General features: G+C 39.5%; 1 protein-coding gene across 1 annotated transcript in view; it reads right to left on the bottom strand.

Annotated features, from left to right (window-relative positions):
• Positions 1 to 17,148, bottom strand: part of COL19A1 (collagen type XIX alpha 1 chain) — a 322,067-nt gene that overhangs the window by 146,584 nt on the left and 158,335 nt on the right. Inside the window, exons 14-15 of the mRNA XM_061207711.1 lie at positions 5,528 to 5,581; positions 3,504 to 3,539 (exon numbers count right to left, since the gene is read on the bottom strand). Of these exons, the coding sequence (XP_061063694.1) occupies positions 3,504 to 3,539; positions 5,528 to 5,581 (90 nt within the window). The remainder of the gene's footprint in view (positions 1 to 3,503; positions 3,540 to 5,527; positions 5,582 to 17,148) is intronic.

The raw sequence follows: 17,148 nt of genomic DNA, 5'->3' as shown, positions 1-17,148 counted from the left end.
AGGTGGATTCTGAACCACTGCGCCACCAGGGAAGCCCTCATTTGTTTTTTCATTTGTCTTTCTGTCTGCTGTTCTGATTGGGTGATTTCCATTATTCTATCTTCCAAATCACTAATTTGTTCTTCTGCATTATTCAGTCTGCTTTTAGCTCATTTTTTATCTCAGCAATTGAGTTGTCTAATTTTGATTGTTTCTTCTTTATAGTTTCTAGTTCCTTGTTACAGTGATCTGCATTTCTATTGAAAATCTTTCTTAATTCCTTTAGCATTTTAATTACCTCCTTTTTGAACTCAGGGGTCTAGTAGACTGAAGAGGTATGTTTCATTAATTGTTTTTTAGGGGATTTCACTTGTTCTTTTTATTGAGAGTAGTTCCTCTGTTTCTTCATTTTACTTATATTTCTCTGACTCTATGAAGTTAGGAGAAACAGTTATCTACTGTGGTCTTGGAGGGCTGTTTTTATGTGGCAGCCTCCCTGTGTAGACTCTGTAAGTCTAATATTTTTGCTGTGAGAGCTGTTTTCATAATGGATGCCTGCCACATCTTTCCTCAGAGCGTGCTGGCTGTTACCCCCTTGAGAGAGGGTATGGCTGGTGTTGTGGTGTCCAGTTCCTGCCCTGCATGTTGGGCGGGGCCTCCTCTTTGCTCCGTGGCTGTCACAACCCTGTTGGGGGTGGGGTCTGCTCCCCAGTTGTTTCAGTAGAAGCCCTGAAGGTTGGGTTTGATAAGGCTCTGTTGCCCTTAAGGGTGTGCTCTGTCCCAAGGAGGTGAGTGCTGAAGCAAGAGAGGCCCATGTGGTCACAGTGAACCTATGCACCACCTACTCAGGCGTCCATGGTTCTGCTCAGAAGCAGCCCAAGGTCACATCCCTTTCTCTGTTGTGTTTGTCCCAGACCTAGTGTAAGGCTGGCCCTGGGATCAGGGCATTGTAGCTGCAGGAATTGAAGCGGTGTGCTGCCACCTGAGACCTAGGCCTCCTCTGTGGTAGGGCTCTCCCAGGGCCTCTCCCCCTCGATTCCAGCTCCAAGCTTTTTGTGAGGTGGGTGGAACTGGAGCACCCCTGCTGGGAAAGGAACCTCTGCACACTTCTCACCAGGGCCTGTCCGCTGGAGATGTGCGATTCTGTGGACACTGCCCCCCACTGGTGTGCACACCAATGAAGTCTGCTGCTGCAGGACCCACCTCCCACCTGCCCCCACTGTGGGAGTGCTGATTATGGGCTCAGGTGTCAGCGCCTGCCCCACAGTGCATGCACGCACAAAGCCCGCCAATGGAGCAGTGCCCCGCATGGGCATGCTAATAGTGGGGTCCCTATGGTGGGCCCACACCCTGCCATGTGTGCACTAACAACAGGCTCTGAGGTTAGGCCTGGACCGCACTCCAGGCCCCGGGGGCTGTCTACGCACAGCTAGACCGAGTCCTCTCCCAGGGTTCGTCCACAGAAGCCCAAGTTTCAGCTCCTACCTACTCTGTGTACTGCAGCCCCACCCAAAGTGCGTTTCAGGCTGGGAAGTGGGTGAGGTGGCAGCCATCAGTGCCAGTCTCTCTGTGCCCTGACTGCTAACAAGCCAGCACACACACACTCCTCGTGGGCAGAGTGCAGGCCCCTCCGGCTCCTCTATCTGTCCCGATGGACCTCTCAGCTAGTGAAGGGTTTCCAAGGGCGAGGGGGTGCCCATGCGGGCCTTTCCTCTTTCACAGTTCCCTCCCAGGGGCACCGGTCCTGTCCCAATGCCTTTTTTTTTTTTTCCTACCCAGTTATGCAGGAATCTTTCTTTCAGCTTTGGCTGTATAAGAGATCTTCTGCTAGCTTTCAGTTGGTTTTCTGTGAGAATTGTTCCACATGTAAATGTATTTTTGATGTGTTTGTGGGGGGAGGTGAGCTCCACGTCCTCCTAATCTGCCATCTTGACCTCTTACTTTAGCGTCTCTCTCATATCTTTAGATAAGTGTAAAAATCAGCTTGTACTCCTTTGGTGTCTGCCAGCTGAATAGTGCAAACAGACATCTACAAGGTGCTACCTGGCAGAAAGATGTCAGCTGTCACTAAAAATCCACAAGATAGATATAGTCCAATATAATATTCTGGCTGAGGGGTCAAATTTGCTTATCGGGTGAAATGATACAGATAGAGATTGCATTTTGGTCTTCAAACACAAGTTGAAAACGACTAGGTAATCAGAAAACTACGTGGAATGATTGAGCACATAACTCAGTTGAAGAAAAGCAAGCATGTGATTTAAATAAAATGAGCAGGCTTAACTCGAAATCACTGCCAAATAATTTAAGAAATAAACTCCACAAATTATAAAAAATTGAATAATATACATTTAAAGTCTCCTCTCAAATAAATAGTTTTTATTTCCGTCTTGAAAATCAAAGCTTCAAGCAGAGAATTCCACTGTAAATTGAACTTGGATAGTCCTAAGAAAGTCATTTGTTTGGTTCCTTAGATTTTCCATTTATGAAGAAATATTTGCCCTTCAAGTGAGCATTGCAAAGATTATCTGTGTAAGACATTATTAACATAGTGTTCAGAAGGACATTTTCAAGTACAAAGATAAATAGGAATGTTATCAAAGTCACAGAGCCTTTGCGAGTTCTGTGCTACTCCGCTGGAAGACCCCCATCCAGATGCTAGAAGACTTCTTTATACCTAACCTTCTATGATCACGACAGGTCTCGGAAAACTGATGATTTAAATTCTTAATTTATGTCATTAGATGATAGCAACATAAAATTCAAGAGACCTCAGGCTACACATGATCTTATTTAAAAGCCTTTCCTCTTTTCCATTAGGCTTAGTGTCATTCTCAGACCAAATCTTTAAGTTAAATGAGAAACCCTAATGGACAACGAAGAAAATCAGTAACAGCAAATTGTATCCAAATATAAAAGCATTACATACTTATGATTAAATGTTTAATAAATGATGAACCATTTAATTGAGAACAATCCCATTATGCACACATTATAAACTTTTCTCATAAATCTGTTTCTGAAATACTGCCATTTTATCATGTGCAAATCTTAGAAGCAACTCACATAGGAAAAAACAAGTCTTGAACAGGTTTTGGAGAATGTAACAGTTTAAATAGGTAGCTATATTTATACATTGGGTGATTATAATTTTGTTCTTTTACAGTTTTTAGAGTAAATAGAACTGTCTCTGCTTCCATTAACTTTAAATGTCATGTTAAGGATGTATAATCAAACTTTTAAGGGGCAAAATTATGAACCATATGGAGGGTGGAGAAAATTGCTTAGGTTAGGTACTGCTTCCAGGCTTTTCTAGAACTACCTGCATGACCTCGGGTTAAGCCCTTCAGTGTTGTGGGCAGATGTCCCATCTTTAAAATCTGGAGGTTTGCCTAGATCTACTCAAGTCACTTTCAGTTCTCAAAATATCCAGTGGCTTAAATTCTGGTTTAATCATGATGTAATGTGAATAATAAACAGGATAACGTATTTCAGTTTTGAATTTTGACTTCAAGAACACTTACAGTTAAGGCTGGCGGTCCTGGAGGTCCCATATCTCCCTAAAATAGATGAAAGAAAAGCTGCAATTACCAATAGTCTCTTTTTGCTCATGTTATTTATAAATTTTCTGAATGGATTGAAGCAATATCTAGATAAATCTGGAAGAAAAGTAGAATTTTACCTTGATAAAGGTCTCTGCACAATGAAAAATTGATCATGTGCTTTTAGTTCTCATGATATAAATATCGCCTTGTGCATCCCCATGCTTTCTGCAGTGGCAGAACTTGTTTTGAAAAGCTAAAATAATCTAGTTTCCATTCTTTTGTCTACTAACCCAAAATTAGAAAGAATATCTCTTCAAATATGGTTCCTTGCCAATGGAGCAGCTGGGAATTGTCACAACGACAGATTATATTTCTGACAAAGTTAGCATGGGGATCTGCAGAAATAATAAGTGGGTCTCCCCACTTGATGCCTTCCAGCTGCAAGCAGCAGTCCCACTGCCTCTTTTAAAGCTTTGCTGAACTGGCCTTGCACTTGCCAACAATTGTATGAGGCTTTGCCTATATTCACGTATTTTTAAATACTAACGTTGCTTTGCTGACCTATGTGAATACAAATTACCGGGTGGATATATTGACAAACTATTCAAAATCTAAAAAATACGGTTAATCTAAAAGTTTATCATTTTCCAATTTATAAATATGTCACCTATATGCTTTATTGTATCAGCATCCCTATTTACTTCATGAGAACTCTTAGTCATTAAGATCAAGCATCACTGGGAAAGGCAAGATAGGGGTAAAGGATTAAGAAGTACAAACTACTAGGCATGAAATAAATAAGCTACAAGGATATACTGTTCAGCACAGGGAATAGAGCCAATATTTTACAATAACTTTAAATGGAGTATAATCTATAAAAATTTTGAATCACTATGCTGTACACCTGAAACTAATATAATATTGTAAATTAACTATACCTCAATAAAAAAAATTAAGTTTTTTTAAAAGGTAAGTCTTAGAATGTTAAATTTGACAGACTCTTAGGGACCCTCCATCTCATCAAAGCCCCTCATTTTGCAGACAAATAAATTGAATTCCAGAGTGCCGTTGGTGAATTGAATAAAGTCATTGCTTAAAAAAAAGTCAAGCATCACTGCCATAACCCGCCTTCAAATGGACGTTGTGGAACCACCACCATGTGGCCTGGGGCACTGGCACGCTGTGTTCTCGTGTTGGGAGCATCTCTATGACGCTCTCTTTGTCATCTCACATAATCACCTCAACAGTGAGGACTCAGCCTTGTGTAATCATTATTTTGGGAACAACTGAATAAAAATAACCGATAGCTGTTAAAGAACATTGAGGTAGCTTAAATCAGTCATTGGGGACCAATTTGCAAAAGTCAATTTTAATGTAGAGGTAAATATTGAAGACAGACAAAGATTTCTAAATGTGCTGAGAATGGAGAACAAAATGCAGTGCAAAACCTCTACACATACAATTGTCATCAAACTAGTATCATCCAAGGACCTTACTCAAAACAACTTTTGCTTTTCCTATCTCATAATTCTCTTTTCAAGGTCCCTGCCAATAGGCCACTATAAAATGACATATGAGAAAAGGTGTTAGGAAACGGGGCATTTAGATTAAGACTGAGATGCACAGTCAGTCTCCTTCCCCCCAGAGGCCGCCTGCTTCACCATCGTGGTAGCAGCTCAGTGCTATTGGCAAAGGTCCCCAGTACAGGACATGGCTGCTAATTTGGTGATGCAATACTTAATGCAGTTAAGCAAGGGAGAGAAAAGGGAAATCTTATAAACACAAATTAATGTCGACTAGCAATTGTGCGTTTAGTCTCCTCAAACTAATTAAATGAACCAAAAGGCTTTTCTTCTTGTTCAGATGCTTTTAACATAACAGCCTTTGGTTAATTTTAACAAAATTAACTTTTGGCAGTTAAACAGTATCAAGGAAAAGTCACTTCATAGGTTCTCAGGGTTTTCTTAAGAAAAGATTGGCACTTTCCTCGGTGAATACGGTACCTTTTCTCCTTTTGGGCCAGGTGGACCATGACGACCCACGTCACCTTTCAAACCCTGTGCAAAGAACACAGCTAATGTGATTTCTATATACAGTTCACAGAAAGCTTCAATTTCTAACAAGTCATTAGTCGCAAAATAAATCATAATTTACTGAACTCCCAAATCCCATTCTTCAGTGTGTAGTACAGAAAAACTGGCTCTAAAATGATATACAACATCTGTGCTGTGGTGGGTACAGATACATTAAATCAGTGTGAGGCCGTAATACTGCATATTTGTGCAACTTTGCTTCCTGCTAAAATTACATTAATTCACCATCTGGGGGAACATCATTTAGATCTATACGAGCTTCTAAGTATCCACTTCGGCTTAAATTTGTAGATGTTGTAAATACCGCTGATTTAGCATTGATTTGGCCTTTATAAAGCTTGCCCCCAAAATTCAAGATTTAAATCAAAAACATTTTTTCGTCTCTATCGAGAAATCTAATTGTGGGAGGAAAAGGGATGAAGGATGTATTCTTTTCCCATCCCTCACAAAGCTGGAGCTAAAATGCAATCTCTCTCCTGTTTTAAAGTCTGGTTTAGTTCTCTAACTCCTATTTCTTTTTTTACCTGGATTTATAAAGCTATCAAATAAAACTACATAAGACATAGACAGCATATCAGATAAATATATTCATGAGTCTTCTGGACTCTTGGGTGTTTTAGTAGGTATTTGGTTGATCCGATTCAGAAATGACAGCTGTCAGGAACACCACAATAGATTTCACTGGAGGAGATCAGTGCTACAGTTGAATGTATTCACAGTGTAAACAGAAAGAAAATTAGATAGACACGTCCCGACTGTATGGTAAATAGGAAAAAATATCTTTTCTCATCCTTAATTTAACACATTGGGTGAGGGAAGAACAATAATGGAAAAAAGAAATATTCTGAAGCCACAGAATGCACAGTAAATCCGAGCATCTTACTGTTCCTAGCTGAGGCATCCCACTCTTACTACTCTGACATTTTGTAGTGAATAAACAATGCCAAATGCCATCACTTGTAGCTACTCAATGTAGAAGCTGAGGCTGAATTTAAAGGAACAAAAGTAAACAAGATATTTAAAATAATCTTGTTACAAAGGATATGTGAAAACTGTAGCCTTATACTTTAAGAAAAAAAATTTAATGGGTGAAAACATCTATGCAATCATTGGTTAAAATAAACACTTTGTGGTGCATAAACAACTTCGTGGATAAAATTCATAGCTATGTTTCTTCCATCATTACCTCCAGGTATTTATAGAACAAGGATGAGTGAAAAATTAAATCATATTTGAGATGTGATATTCTCTTTATTATTTGAAATACCCATTCTTTCCCAAATCAAGCAACACATACTCTATTTATACATGCCTCTGGAGTAAAACTTGGCATCAACATATTCTAAACACTTGTGGAAAGAAAACGGCTATTTCTGTGATTACGGTTTATTCTTAGTTCGCTCGTGCATTTATTCAGTAGACATTTACTGGATACCCTCTGTGCAGTCACCCCTACAGTTGTCAGATCTGTACTGCCTGATAGGTGGCCCTGGGCCTCATGTAGGTTTTCACCCTTGAAACGTGGCTAGTCTGAATGGAAATGTGCCGTGAGTGTGCAATACCATTGGGTTTTCGACATTTGGTACAAAAAAGAATGTACAGTAGCTCATTAATAATTTTTCTGTTGATTATGTATTGAAAAGATAACATTGTGGATATGGGATTAAATAAGATATTTCACCTGTTTCTTTTTACTTTTTAAAATGTGGCTATAAGAAAGTATAGTATATTTACCTTTGTCTTGAAATTGTAATATTAAATTTTAAAATATATTATACTTTATTTGTATTAGAGAGTGTTATTGAGAAACACAAAAAAGAACAGGAAGTTGACAAAGACTCCCTCCTTAACGAAACTTGAGCCAGGCCTCAACCTCGGCCCCATCCTGTCGGTCTTTGGCTTGCTTGGCCCAGTTTTAGCAAGAATCTTGTTAAGTCACTTTAGAAAGAATTCCCCAGCCTTGATATCTGATCAAGTCCCTCATCCCCCTCTTTGATGCATAAGTCTTTGGTGTGCCTTTAGCAAGAATCCTGTTAAGGCAGTTTAGAGAAAGTCCCCCAGCCTTGATATCTGCTCTTAGTAATATTCCATTCGCTGACTACATCGCTCTACTCCTTTGCTACAAATCCCCACTCATCCTTGTATTCAGAGTCGAGCCCAATCTCTCCTCCCTATTGCAATACTCACAATGCAATAATCTTGAATAAAAAATCTGCTTTACCATTTTAACAAGTATCATAATAATTTTTTCGATAACAAAGTCAGGATTCCTGTCCCAATGGAATTCACGTTATAGAGGAGGGTGACCGACGATGAACAGGTCCATGGGCTGAATGCAATGAGTGCGGGGCAGAGGCTATTTCAGTGGGGGTAGTGGCTGGAAACGGCCTCTGGGTGGAGGGAATGTTTGTTTCACGGGATCCAGTCATGCAGTGATCCTGGAAAAAAGTGTTGGGGCAGGCGGAGGGACGGGTGGGTGAGGCAACAGCAAGCACAAAAGCCCTCCAGGTGGAAGGAGTGTCATGAGCAGGTAAGGAGGTAAAGAGCAGGAGATGAGGTCAAGGTTAGTCCAGGGTCACAGCACATAGAGAACTGCAGGCCATGGAGAGAAGGGTGGGTTTTGTTCTAAGTGCAAGGGGAAGCCACTTAGGGTTTTAGCCTAGAAATGGCATGATTTGACTGTGTTTACAAAAAAAAGATAGTTTTGGCTACAACATGAAAGTAGATTGTACATAGCAAGAACAGAAGCAGAAAAGGGGTTCTCACAGCTTTGCAGGCAAGAGAGCAAGAAGGCTGAGGGTGGGGATGGACTTGCAGAAACGCTGGAGGTAGGGCCAGGGAAAGGGAGGTACCAAGGCTGATGTGTACTTGGCTTAAGTGACTGGCTATTCCACTCACTGACCACATCTTTCTATTCTTTGGCCATAAATCCCCACTCAACCTTGTATTCAGAGTTCAGCCAAATCTCTCTTCCCTATTGCAATAATCATATTGTGATAATCTTCAATTAAAAGCCTTCTTTACCATTTTAAAAAACCCTCAGAACAGGAGAAAATATTTGCAAATGAAGTAACTGACAAAGGATTAATCTCCAAAATTTACAAGCAGCTCATGCAGCTCAATATCAAAAAAACAAACAACCCAATCCAAAAATGGGCAGAAGACCTAAATAGACATTTCTCCAAAGAAGATATACAGATTGCCAACAAACACATGAAAGGATGCTCAACATCACTAATTATTAGAGAAATGCAAATCAAAACTACAATGAGGTATCACCTCACACCAGTCAGAATGGCCATCATCAAAAAATCTACAAACAATAAATGCTGCAGAGGGTGTGGAGAAAAGGGAACCCTCTTGCACTGTTGGTGGGAATGTAAATTGATACAGCCATTATGGAGAACAGTATGGAGGTTCCTTAAAAAACTAAAAATAGAACTACCATACAACCCAGCAATCCCACTCCTAGGCATATACCCTGAGAAAACCATAATTCAAAAGGAGTCATGTACCACAGTGTTCATTGCAGCTCTATTGACAATAGCCAGGACATGGAAGCAACCTAAGTGTCCACCAACAGATGAATGGATAAAGAAGATGTGGCACATGTATACAATGGAATATTACTCAGCCATAAAAAGAAACGAAACTGAGTTATTTGTAGTGAGGTGGATGGACCTAGAGTCTGTCACACAGAGCGAAGTCAGAAAGAGAAAAACAAATACCGTATGCTAACACATATATACGGAATCTAAAAAAAAAAAAAAAAAGGTTCTGAAGAACATAGGGGCAGGACAGGAATAAAGACGCAAACGTGAGAATGGAATTGAGGACACGGGGAGGGGGAAGGGTAAGCTGGGACCGAAGTGAGAGAGTGGCATGGACATATATACACTACCAAATGTAAATTAGATAGCTAGTGGGAAGCAGCCACATAGCACAGGGAGATCAGCTCAGTGCTTTGTGACCACCTAGAGGGGTGGGATAGGGAGGGTGGGAGGGAGATGCAAGAGGGAGGAGATATGGGGATATATATATATGTATAGCTGATTCACTTTGTTATAAAGCAGAAACTAACACACCATTGTAAAGCAATTATACTCCAATAAAGATATTAAAAACAAAAAGCCTCCTTTACCATTTTAACAACTGTCAGACTGCCATTTACTGCTGAGAAATTTACTAAAAAGTGCTATTCTCTCTTCTTGCTGGTAGAACATCATCCAGAGAAAAAACAAACATGAAGAAAGAAATGGCGGAGAAAGACACCAACTTTCTATTTATGAAACAAATATTATGGAACATCTACACACATGCAAGACTGGACCCGGTACTCCTACGAACAGATAAGTAGGAAGTCACTGTTTAATTTATTTATTTATTTACTTTTTGAATTTTTGAATTTTATTTTTTTATACACATCAGTGTATACATGTCAATCCCAATTTGCCAATTCATCCCACCACCAGCCCCCCCCCCCACTTTCCCCCCTTGGTATCCATACGTTTGTTCTCTACATCTGTGTCTCAATTTCTGCTCTGAAAGCCAGTTCATCTGTACCACTTTTCTAGGTTCCACATATATGTGTTAATATACGATATTTGTTCTTCTCTTTCTGACTTACTTCACTCTGTATGACAGTCTCTAGATCCATCCACGTCTCAACAAATGACCCAATTACATCCCTTTTTATGGCAGAGTAATATTCCATTGTATACATGTACCACATGTTCTTTATCCATTCGTCTGTCGATGGGCATTTAGGTTGCTTCCATGACCTGGCTATTGTAAATAGTGCTGCAATGAACATTGTGGTACATGACTCTTTTTGAATTATGGTTTTCTCAGGGTATATGCCCAGTAGTGGGATTGCTGGATCATATGATAATTTTATTTTTAGTTTTTTAAGGAACCTCCATACTGTTCTCCATAGTGGCTGTATCAATTTACATTCCCACCAACAGTGTAGGAGGGTTCCCTTTTCTCCACACCCTCTCCAGCATTTGTTGTTTGTAGATTTTTTGATGATGGCCATTCTGACTGGTGTGAGGTGATACCTCATTGTAGTTTTGATTTGCATTTCTCTAATAATTAGTGATGTTGAGCAGCTTTTCATGTGCTTCTTGGCCATCTGTATGTCTTCTTTGGAGAAATGTCTATTTAGGTCTTCTGCCCATTTTTGGATTGCGTTGTTTGTTTTCTTAATATTGAGGTGCATGAGCTGTTTATATATTTTGGAGATTAATCCTTTGTCCGTTGATTCGTCTGCAAATATTTTCTCCCATTCTGAGGGTTGTCTTTTCATCTTGTTTATGGTTTACTTCACTGTGTAAAAGCTTTGAAGTTTCATTAGGTCCCATTTATTTTTGTTTTTATTTCCATTACTCTAGGAGGTGGATCAAAAAAGATCTTGCTGTGATTTATGTCAAAGAGTGTTCTTCCTATGTTTTCCTCTAAGAGTTTTATAGTGTCCGGTCTTACATTTAGGTCTCTAATCCATTTTGAGTTTATTTTTGTGTATGGTGTTAGGGAGTGTTCTAATTTCATTCTTTTACATGTAGCTGTCCAGTTTTCCCAGCACCACTTATTGAAGAGACTGTCTTTTCTCCATTGTATATCCTTGCCTCCTTTGTCATAGATTAGCTGACCATAGGTATGTGGGTTTATCTCTGGGCTTTCTATCTTGTTCCATTGATCTATATTTCTGTTTTTGTGCCAGTACCATATTGTCTTGATTACTGTAGCTTTGTATTATAGTCTGAAGTCAGGGAGTCTGATTCCTCCAGCTCCACGTTTTTCCCTCAAGACAGCTTTGGCTATTTGGGGTCTTTTGTGTTTCCATACAAATTTTTAGATTTTTTGTTGTAGTTCTGTAAAAAATGCCATTGGTAATTTGACAGGGATTGCACTGAAACTGTAGATTGCTTTGGGTAGTATAGTCATTTTCACAATATTGATTCTTCCAATCGAAGAACATGCTATATCTCTCCATCCGTTGGTATCATCTTTAATTTCTTTCATCGGTGTCTTATAGTTTTCTGCATACAGGTCTTTTGTCTCCCTAGGTAGGTTTATTCTAGGTATTTTATTCTTTTTATTGCAATGGTAAATGGGAGTGTTTCCTTAATTTCTCTTTCAGATTTTTCATCATTAGTATATAGGAATGCAAGAGATTTCTGTGCATTAATGTTGTATTCTGTAACTTTACCAAATTCATTGATTAGCTCTAGTAGTTTTCTACTAGAAACTACTAGTTTTCTAGTAGGTTTCTAGGTGGCATCTTTAGGATTCTCTATGTAGAGTATCATGTCATCTGCAAACAGTGACAGTTATACTTCTTCTTTTCCAATTTGGATTCCTTTTATTTCTTTTTCTTCTCTGATTGCCACGGCTAGGACTTCCAAAACTATGTTGAATAATAGTGGTGAGAGTGGACATCCTTGTCTTGTTCCTGATCTTTGAGGAAATGCTTTCAGCTTTTCACCATTCAGAATGATGTTTGTTGTGGGTTTGCTATGGCCTTTATTATGTTCAGGTAGGTTCCCTCTATGCCCACTTTCTGCAGAGTTTTTATCATAAATGGATGTTGAATTTTGTCAAAAGCTTTTTCTGCATCTATTGAGATGATCATATGGTTTTTATTCTTCAATTTGTTAATATGCTTTATCACATTGATTGATTTACGTATATTGAAGAATCCTTGCATCCCTGGGATAAATCCCACTTGATCATGGTGTATGATCCTTTTAATGTGTTGTTGGATTCTGTTTGCTAGTATTTTGTTGAGGATTTTTGCATCTATATTCATGAGTGATATTGGCCTGTAATTTTCTTTTTTGGTAGTATCTTTTTCTGCTTTTGGTATCAGGGTGATGGTGGCCGCATAGAATGAGTTTGGGAGTGTTCCTTCCTCCACAATTTTTTGGAAGAGTTTGAGAAGGATGGGTGTTAGCTCTTCTCTAAATGTTTGATAGAATACACCTGTGAAGCCATCTGGTCCTGGATCTTTGTTTGTTGGAAGATTTTTAATCACAGTTTCAATTTCATTACTTGTGATTGGTCTGTTCATATTTTCTATTTCTTCCTGGTTCAGTCTTGGAAGGTTATACCTTTCTAAGAATTTGTCCATTTCTTCCAGGTTGTCCATTTTATTGGCATAGAGTTGCTTCTAGTAGTCTCTTAGGATGCTTTGCATTTCTGCGGTGTCTGTTGTAACTTCTTTTTCATTTCTAATTTTATTGATTTGAGTCCTCTCCCTCTTTTTCTTGATGAGTCTAGCTAACGGTTTATCAATATTATCTTCTCAAAGAACCAGCTTTTAGTTTTATTGACCTTTGCTATTGTCTTCTTTGTTTCTATTTCATTTATTTCTGCTCTGATCTTTATGATTTTTTTCCTTCTGCTAACTTTGGGTTTTGTTTGTTCTACTTTCTCTAGTTCCTTTAGCTGTAAGGTTAGATTGTTTATTTGAGATTTTTCCTGTTTCTTGAGGTAGGCTTGTATAGCTATAAACTTCCCTCTTAGAACTGCTTTTGCTGCATCCCATAGGTTTTGGATCGTCGTGTTTTCATTGTCATTTGTCCCTAGGTATTTTTTTATTTCCTCTTTGATTTCTTCAGTGATCTCTTGGTTATTTAGTAACGTATTGTTTAGCCTACATGTGTTTGTGTTTTTTTACGTTTTTTTCCCTGTAATTCATTTCTAATCTCATAGTGTTGTGATCGGAAAAGATGCTTGAAATAATTTCAATTTTCTTAAATTTACTGAGACTTGATTTGTGACCCAAGATGTGATCTATCCTGGAGAACGTTCTGTGCGAACTTGAGAAGAAAGTGTAATCTGCTGTTTTTGGATGGAATGTCCTATAAATATCAATTAAATCTACCTGGTCTACTGTGTCATTTAAAGCTTGTGTTTCCTCATTTTCATTATGGATGATCTGTCCATTGGTGTGAGGTGTTAAAGTCCCCCACTATTATTGTGTTACTGTCGATTTCCTCTTTTAGAGCTGTTAGCAGTTGCCTTATGTATTGAGGTGCTCCTATGTTGGGTGCATATATATTTATAATTGTTATATCTTCTTCTTGGATTGATCCCTTGATCATTCTGTAGTGTCCTTCCTTGTCTCTTGTAACATTCTTTATTTTAAAGTCTATTTTATCTGATATGAGTATAGCTACTCCAGCTTTCTTTTGATTTCCATTTGCATGGAATATCTTTTTCCATCCCCTCACTTTCAGTCTGTATGTGTCCCTAGGTCTGAAGTGGGTCTCCTGTAGACAGCATATATATGGGTCTTGTTTTTGTATCCATTCAGCAAGCCTGTGTCTTTTGGTTGGAGCATTTAATCCATTCACGTTTAAGGTAATTATCAATATGTATGTTCCTATGACCATTTTCTTAATTGTTTTGGGTTTGTTTTTGTAGGTCCTTTTCTTCTTTTGTGTTTCCCACTTAGAGAAGTTCCTTTAGCATTTGTTGTAGAGCTGGTTTGGTGGTGCTGAATTCTCTTAGCTTTTGCTTGTCTGTAAAGCTTTTGATGTCTCCATCGAATCTGAATGAGATCCTTGCTGGGTAGAGTAATCTTGGTTGTAGGTTCTTCCCTTTCATCACTTTAAGTATATCATGCCACTCCCTTCTGGCTTGTAGAGTTTCTACTGAGAAATCAGCTGTTAACCTTATGGGAGTTCCCTTGTATGTTATTTGTCATTTTTCCCTCTCTGCTTTCAATAATTCTTCTTTGTCTTTAATTTTTGCCAATTTGATTACTATGTGTCTCGGCATGTTTCTCCTTGGGTTTATCGTGTATGGGACTCTCTACGCTTCTTGGACTTGGGTGGCTATTTCCTTTCCCACGTTAGGGAAGTTTTCGACTATAACCTCTTCAAATATTTTCTCTGGTCCTTTCTCTCTCTCTTCTCCTTCTGGGACCCCTATAATGCGAATGTTGCTGCGTTTAATGTTGTCCCAGAGGTGTCTTAGGCTGTCTTCATTTCTTTTCATTGTTTTTTCTTTATTCTGGTCAGCAGCAGTGAATTTCACCATTCTGTCTTCCAGGTCACTTATCCGTTCTTCTGCCTCAGTTATTCTGCTATTGATTCCTTCTAGTGTATTTTTCATTTCAGTTATTGTATTGTTCATCTCTGTTTGTTTGTTCTTTAATTCTTCTAGGTCTTTGTTAAACATTTCTTTCATCTTCTTGATCTTTGTCTCCATTTTTTTCCCAAGGTCCTGGATCATCTTCACTATCACTATTCTTTATTCTTTTTCTGTAAGATTCCCTATCTTCACTTCATTTAGTTGTTTTTCTGGGGTTTTATCTTGTTCCTTTATCTGGTACATAGCCCTCTGACTTTTCATTTTGTCTGTCTTTCTGTGAATGTGGTTTTTGTTCCACAGGCTGCAGGACTGTAGTTCTTCTTGCTTCTACTGTCTGCCCTCTGGTGGATGAGGCTAAGAGGCTTCTGCAAGTTTCCTGATGTGAGGGACTGGTGGTGGGTAGAGCTGGCTGTTGCTCTGGTGGGTAGTGCTCAGTAAAACTTTAATCTGCTTGACTGCTGATGGGTGGGGCTGGGTTCCCTCCCTGTTGGTTGTTTGGCCTGAGGCAACCCAACACTGGAGCCTACCTGGGCTCTTTGGTGGGGCTAATGACAGACTCTGGGAGGGCTCACGCCAAGGAGTACTTCCCAGAACTTCTGCTGCCAGTGTCCTTGTCCCCACGGTGAGCCACAGCCACCCCCCGCCTCTGCAGGAGACCCTCCAACACTAGCAGGTAGGTCTGGTTCAGTCTCCCCCGGGGTCACTGCTCCTTCCCCTGGGTCCTGATGCACACACTACTTTGTGTGTGCCCTCCAAGAGTGGAGTCTCTGTTTCCCCCAGTCCTGTCGAAGTCCTGCAATCAAATCCCACTAGCCTTCCATCTCTGGGAATTCCTCCTCCCATTGCTGGGCCCCCAGGTTGGGAAGCCTGATGTGGGGCTCAGAACCTTCACTCCAGTGGGTGGACTTCTGTGGTATAAGTGTTCTCCAGTCTGTGAGTCACCCACCCAGCAGTTATGGGATTTGATTTTATTGTAATTGCGCCCCTCCTACCATCTCATTGTGGCTTCTCTTTTGTCTTTGGATGTGGGGTATCTTTTTTGGTGAGTTCCAATGTCTTCCTGTCAATGACTGTTCAGCAGTTAGTTGTGATTCTGGTGTTCTCAGAAGAGGGAGTGAGAGCATGTCCTTCTACTCCACCATCTTGGTTCAGGCTCAATAATCGGAAGTCATTGTTTTTAATAATGGCAGGGACTGTGAAACACAACATTCGGGAAAATGGTTAACTCTACAGTGCGCATGGCATTAGGTTGAGCTCTGGGTAGATCGGTGTTCCAGTTACTTCTATAAATCATAATCATCATATATGTGACATGCCATGAAAATATTATTTGAAGCATAAAATAATACATTAAAAACTTTAACATTCCTGCCTGACAAACTAACCCTAACTGCACCTTCTGGAGGAGGGACTTACTTGCTGTTGTGTCAGCTAACTATCCCTGGTTTAATCAACTGTTCGGGGAGGAGGTGGGGTAATAAAGCAACCAGCTGCAGGTGGACGTGAGCAGTGAGGACTATGATAGACATGTGCACAGCAGGCATGACGGGAGCAGGTCTCCGAGACGCCTCATTCTCCTGGATGTGCTCAGGACTTCAGACACGTGGAGTTCAGGACAGTCAGGAAAGGACTTGTGCATTATCATGGGTGTGTTATTTAAGCTTCCCTATACAATAGGTATAAATAATAGTTGTCTTCATGGAAACAACCTAAATGTCCATCAACAGAGGAATGGATAAAGAAGATGTGGTACATGTATACAATGGGATATTACTCAGCCATAAAAAAGAATGAAATAATGCCATCTGCAGCTACATGGATGGACCTAGAGATTATCATACTAGGTGAAGTAAACCAGACAAAGACAAACATCATATGACAGTGCTCCTATGTGGAATCTAAAATATGATGCAAGTGAACCTATCTATCTATGAAACAGAATCACGGACACAGAGAACAGACTGGTGGTTGTCAATGGGGAGGGGTTTGGGAGAGGGAGGGAATGGGAGGTTGGGGTTAGCAGATGTAAGCTTTTATATATAGAATGGATAAAAAACAAGGTCCTACTGTATAGCACAGGGAACTATATTCAATACCCTATGATAAACCATATGGAAAAGAATATATATAAAAAAGATTGTGTGTGTATATATATATGTATAACTGAATCAATTTGTTGTATAGCAGTAATTAACACAACATTGTAAATCAACTATACTTCAACAAAAGAAAAAAGTAATAGTTGTCTTGAAGAGTTGTTCTCAGACTCATATGTTGTAAAATTACTTAGCACAGCGTAGACAGTTAATAAATGTTGCTTTTACTTTTCAAACCCAAGTCTAAGGGATAGTTAATTGTTCTGTCCAGTTCTGTACTGAGTTTGATGGATATGTAACAACTGTGCTTTAACTCACATACAGTAAAATGCA

This window comes from Eubalaena glacialis, chromosome 12 (genome assembly GCF_028564815.1).
Source record: "Eubalaena glacialis isolate mEubGla1 chromosome 12, mEubGla1.1.hap2.+ XY, whole genome shotgun sequence".
Lineage (NCBI taxonomy): Eukaryota > Metazoa > Chordata > Mammalia > Artiodactyla > Balaenidae > Eubalaena > Eubalaena glacialis.
This window is presented reverse-complemented; position numbering and strand designations above follow the sequence as displayed.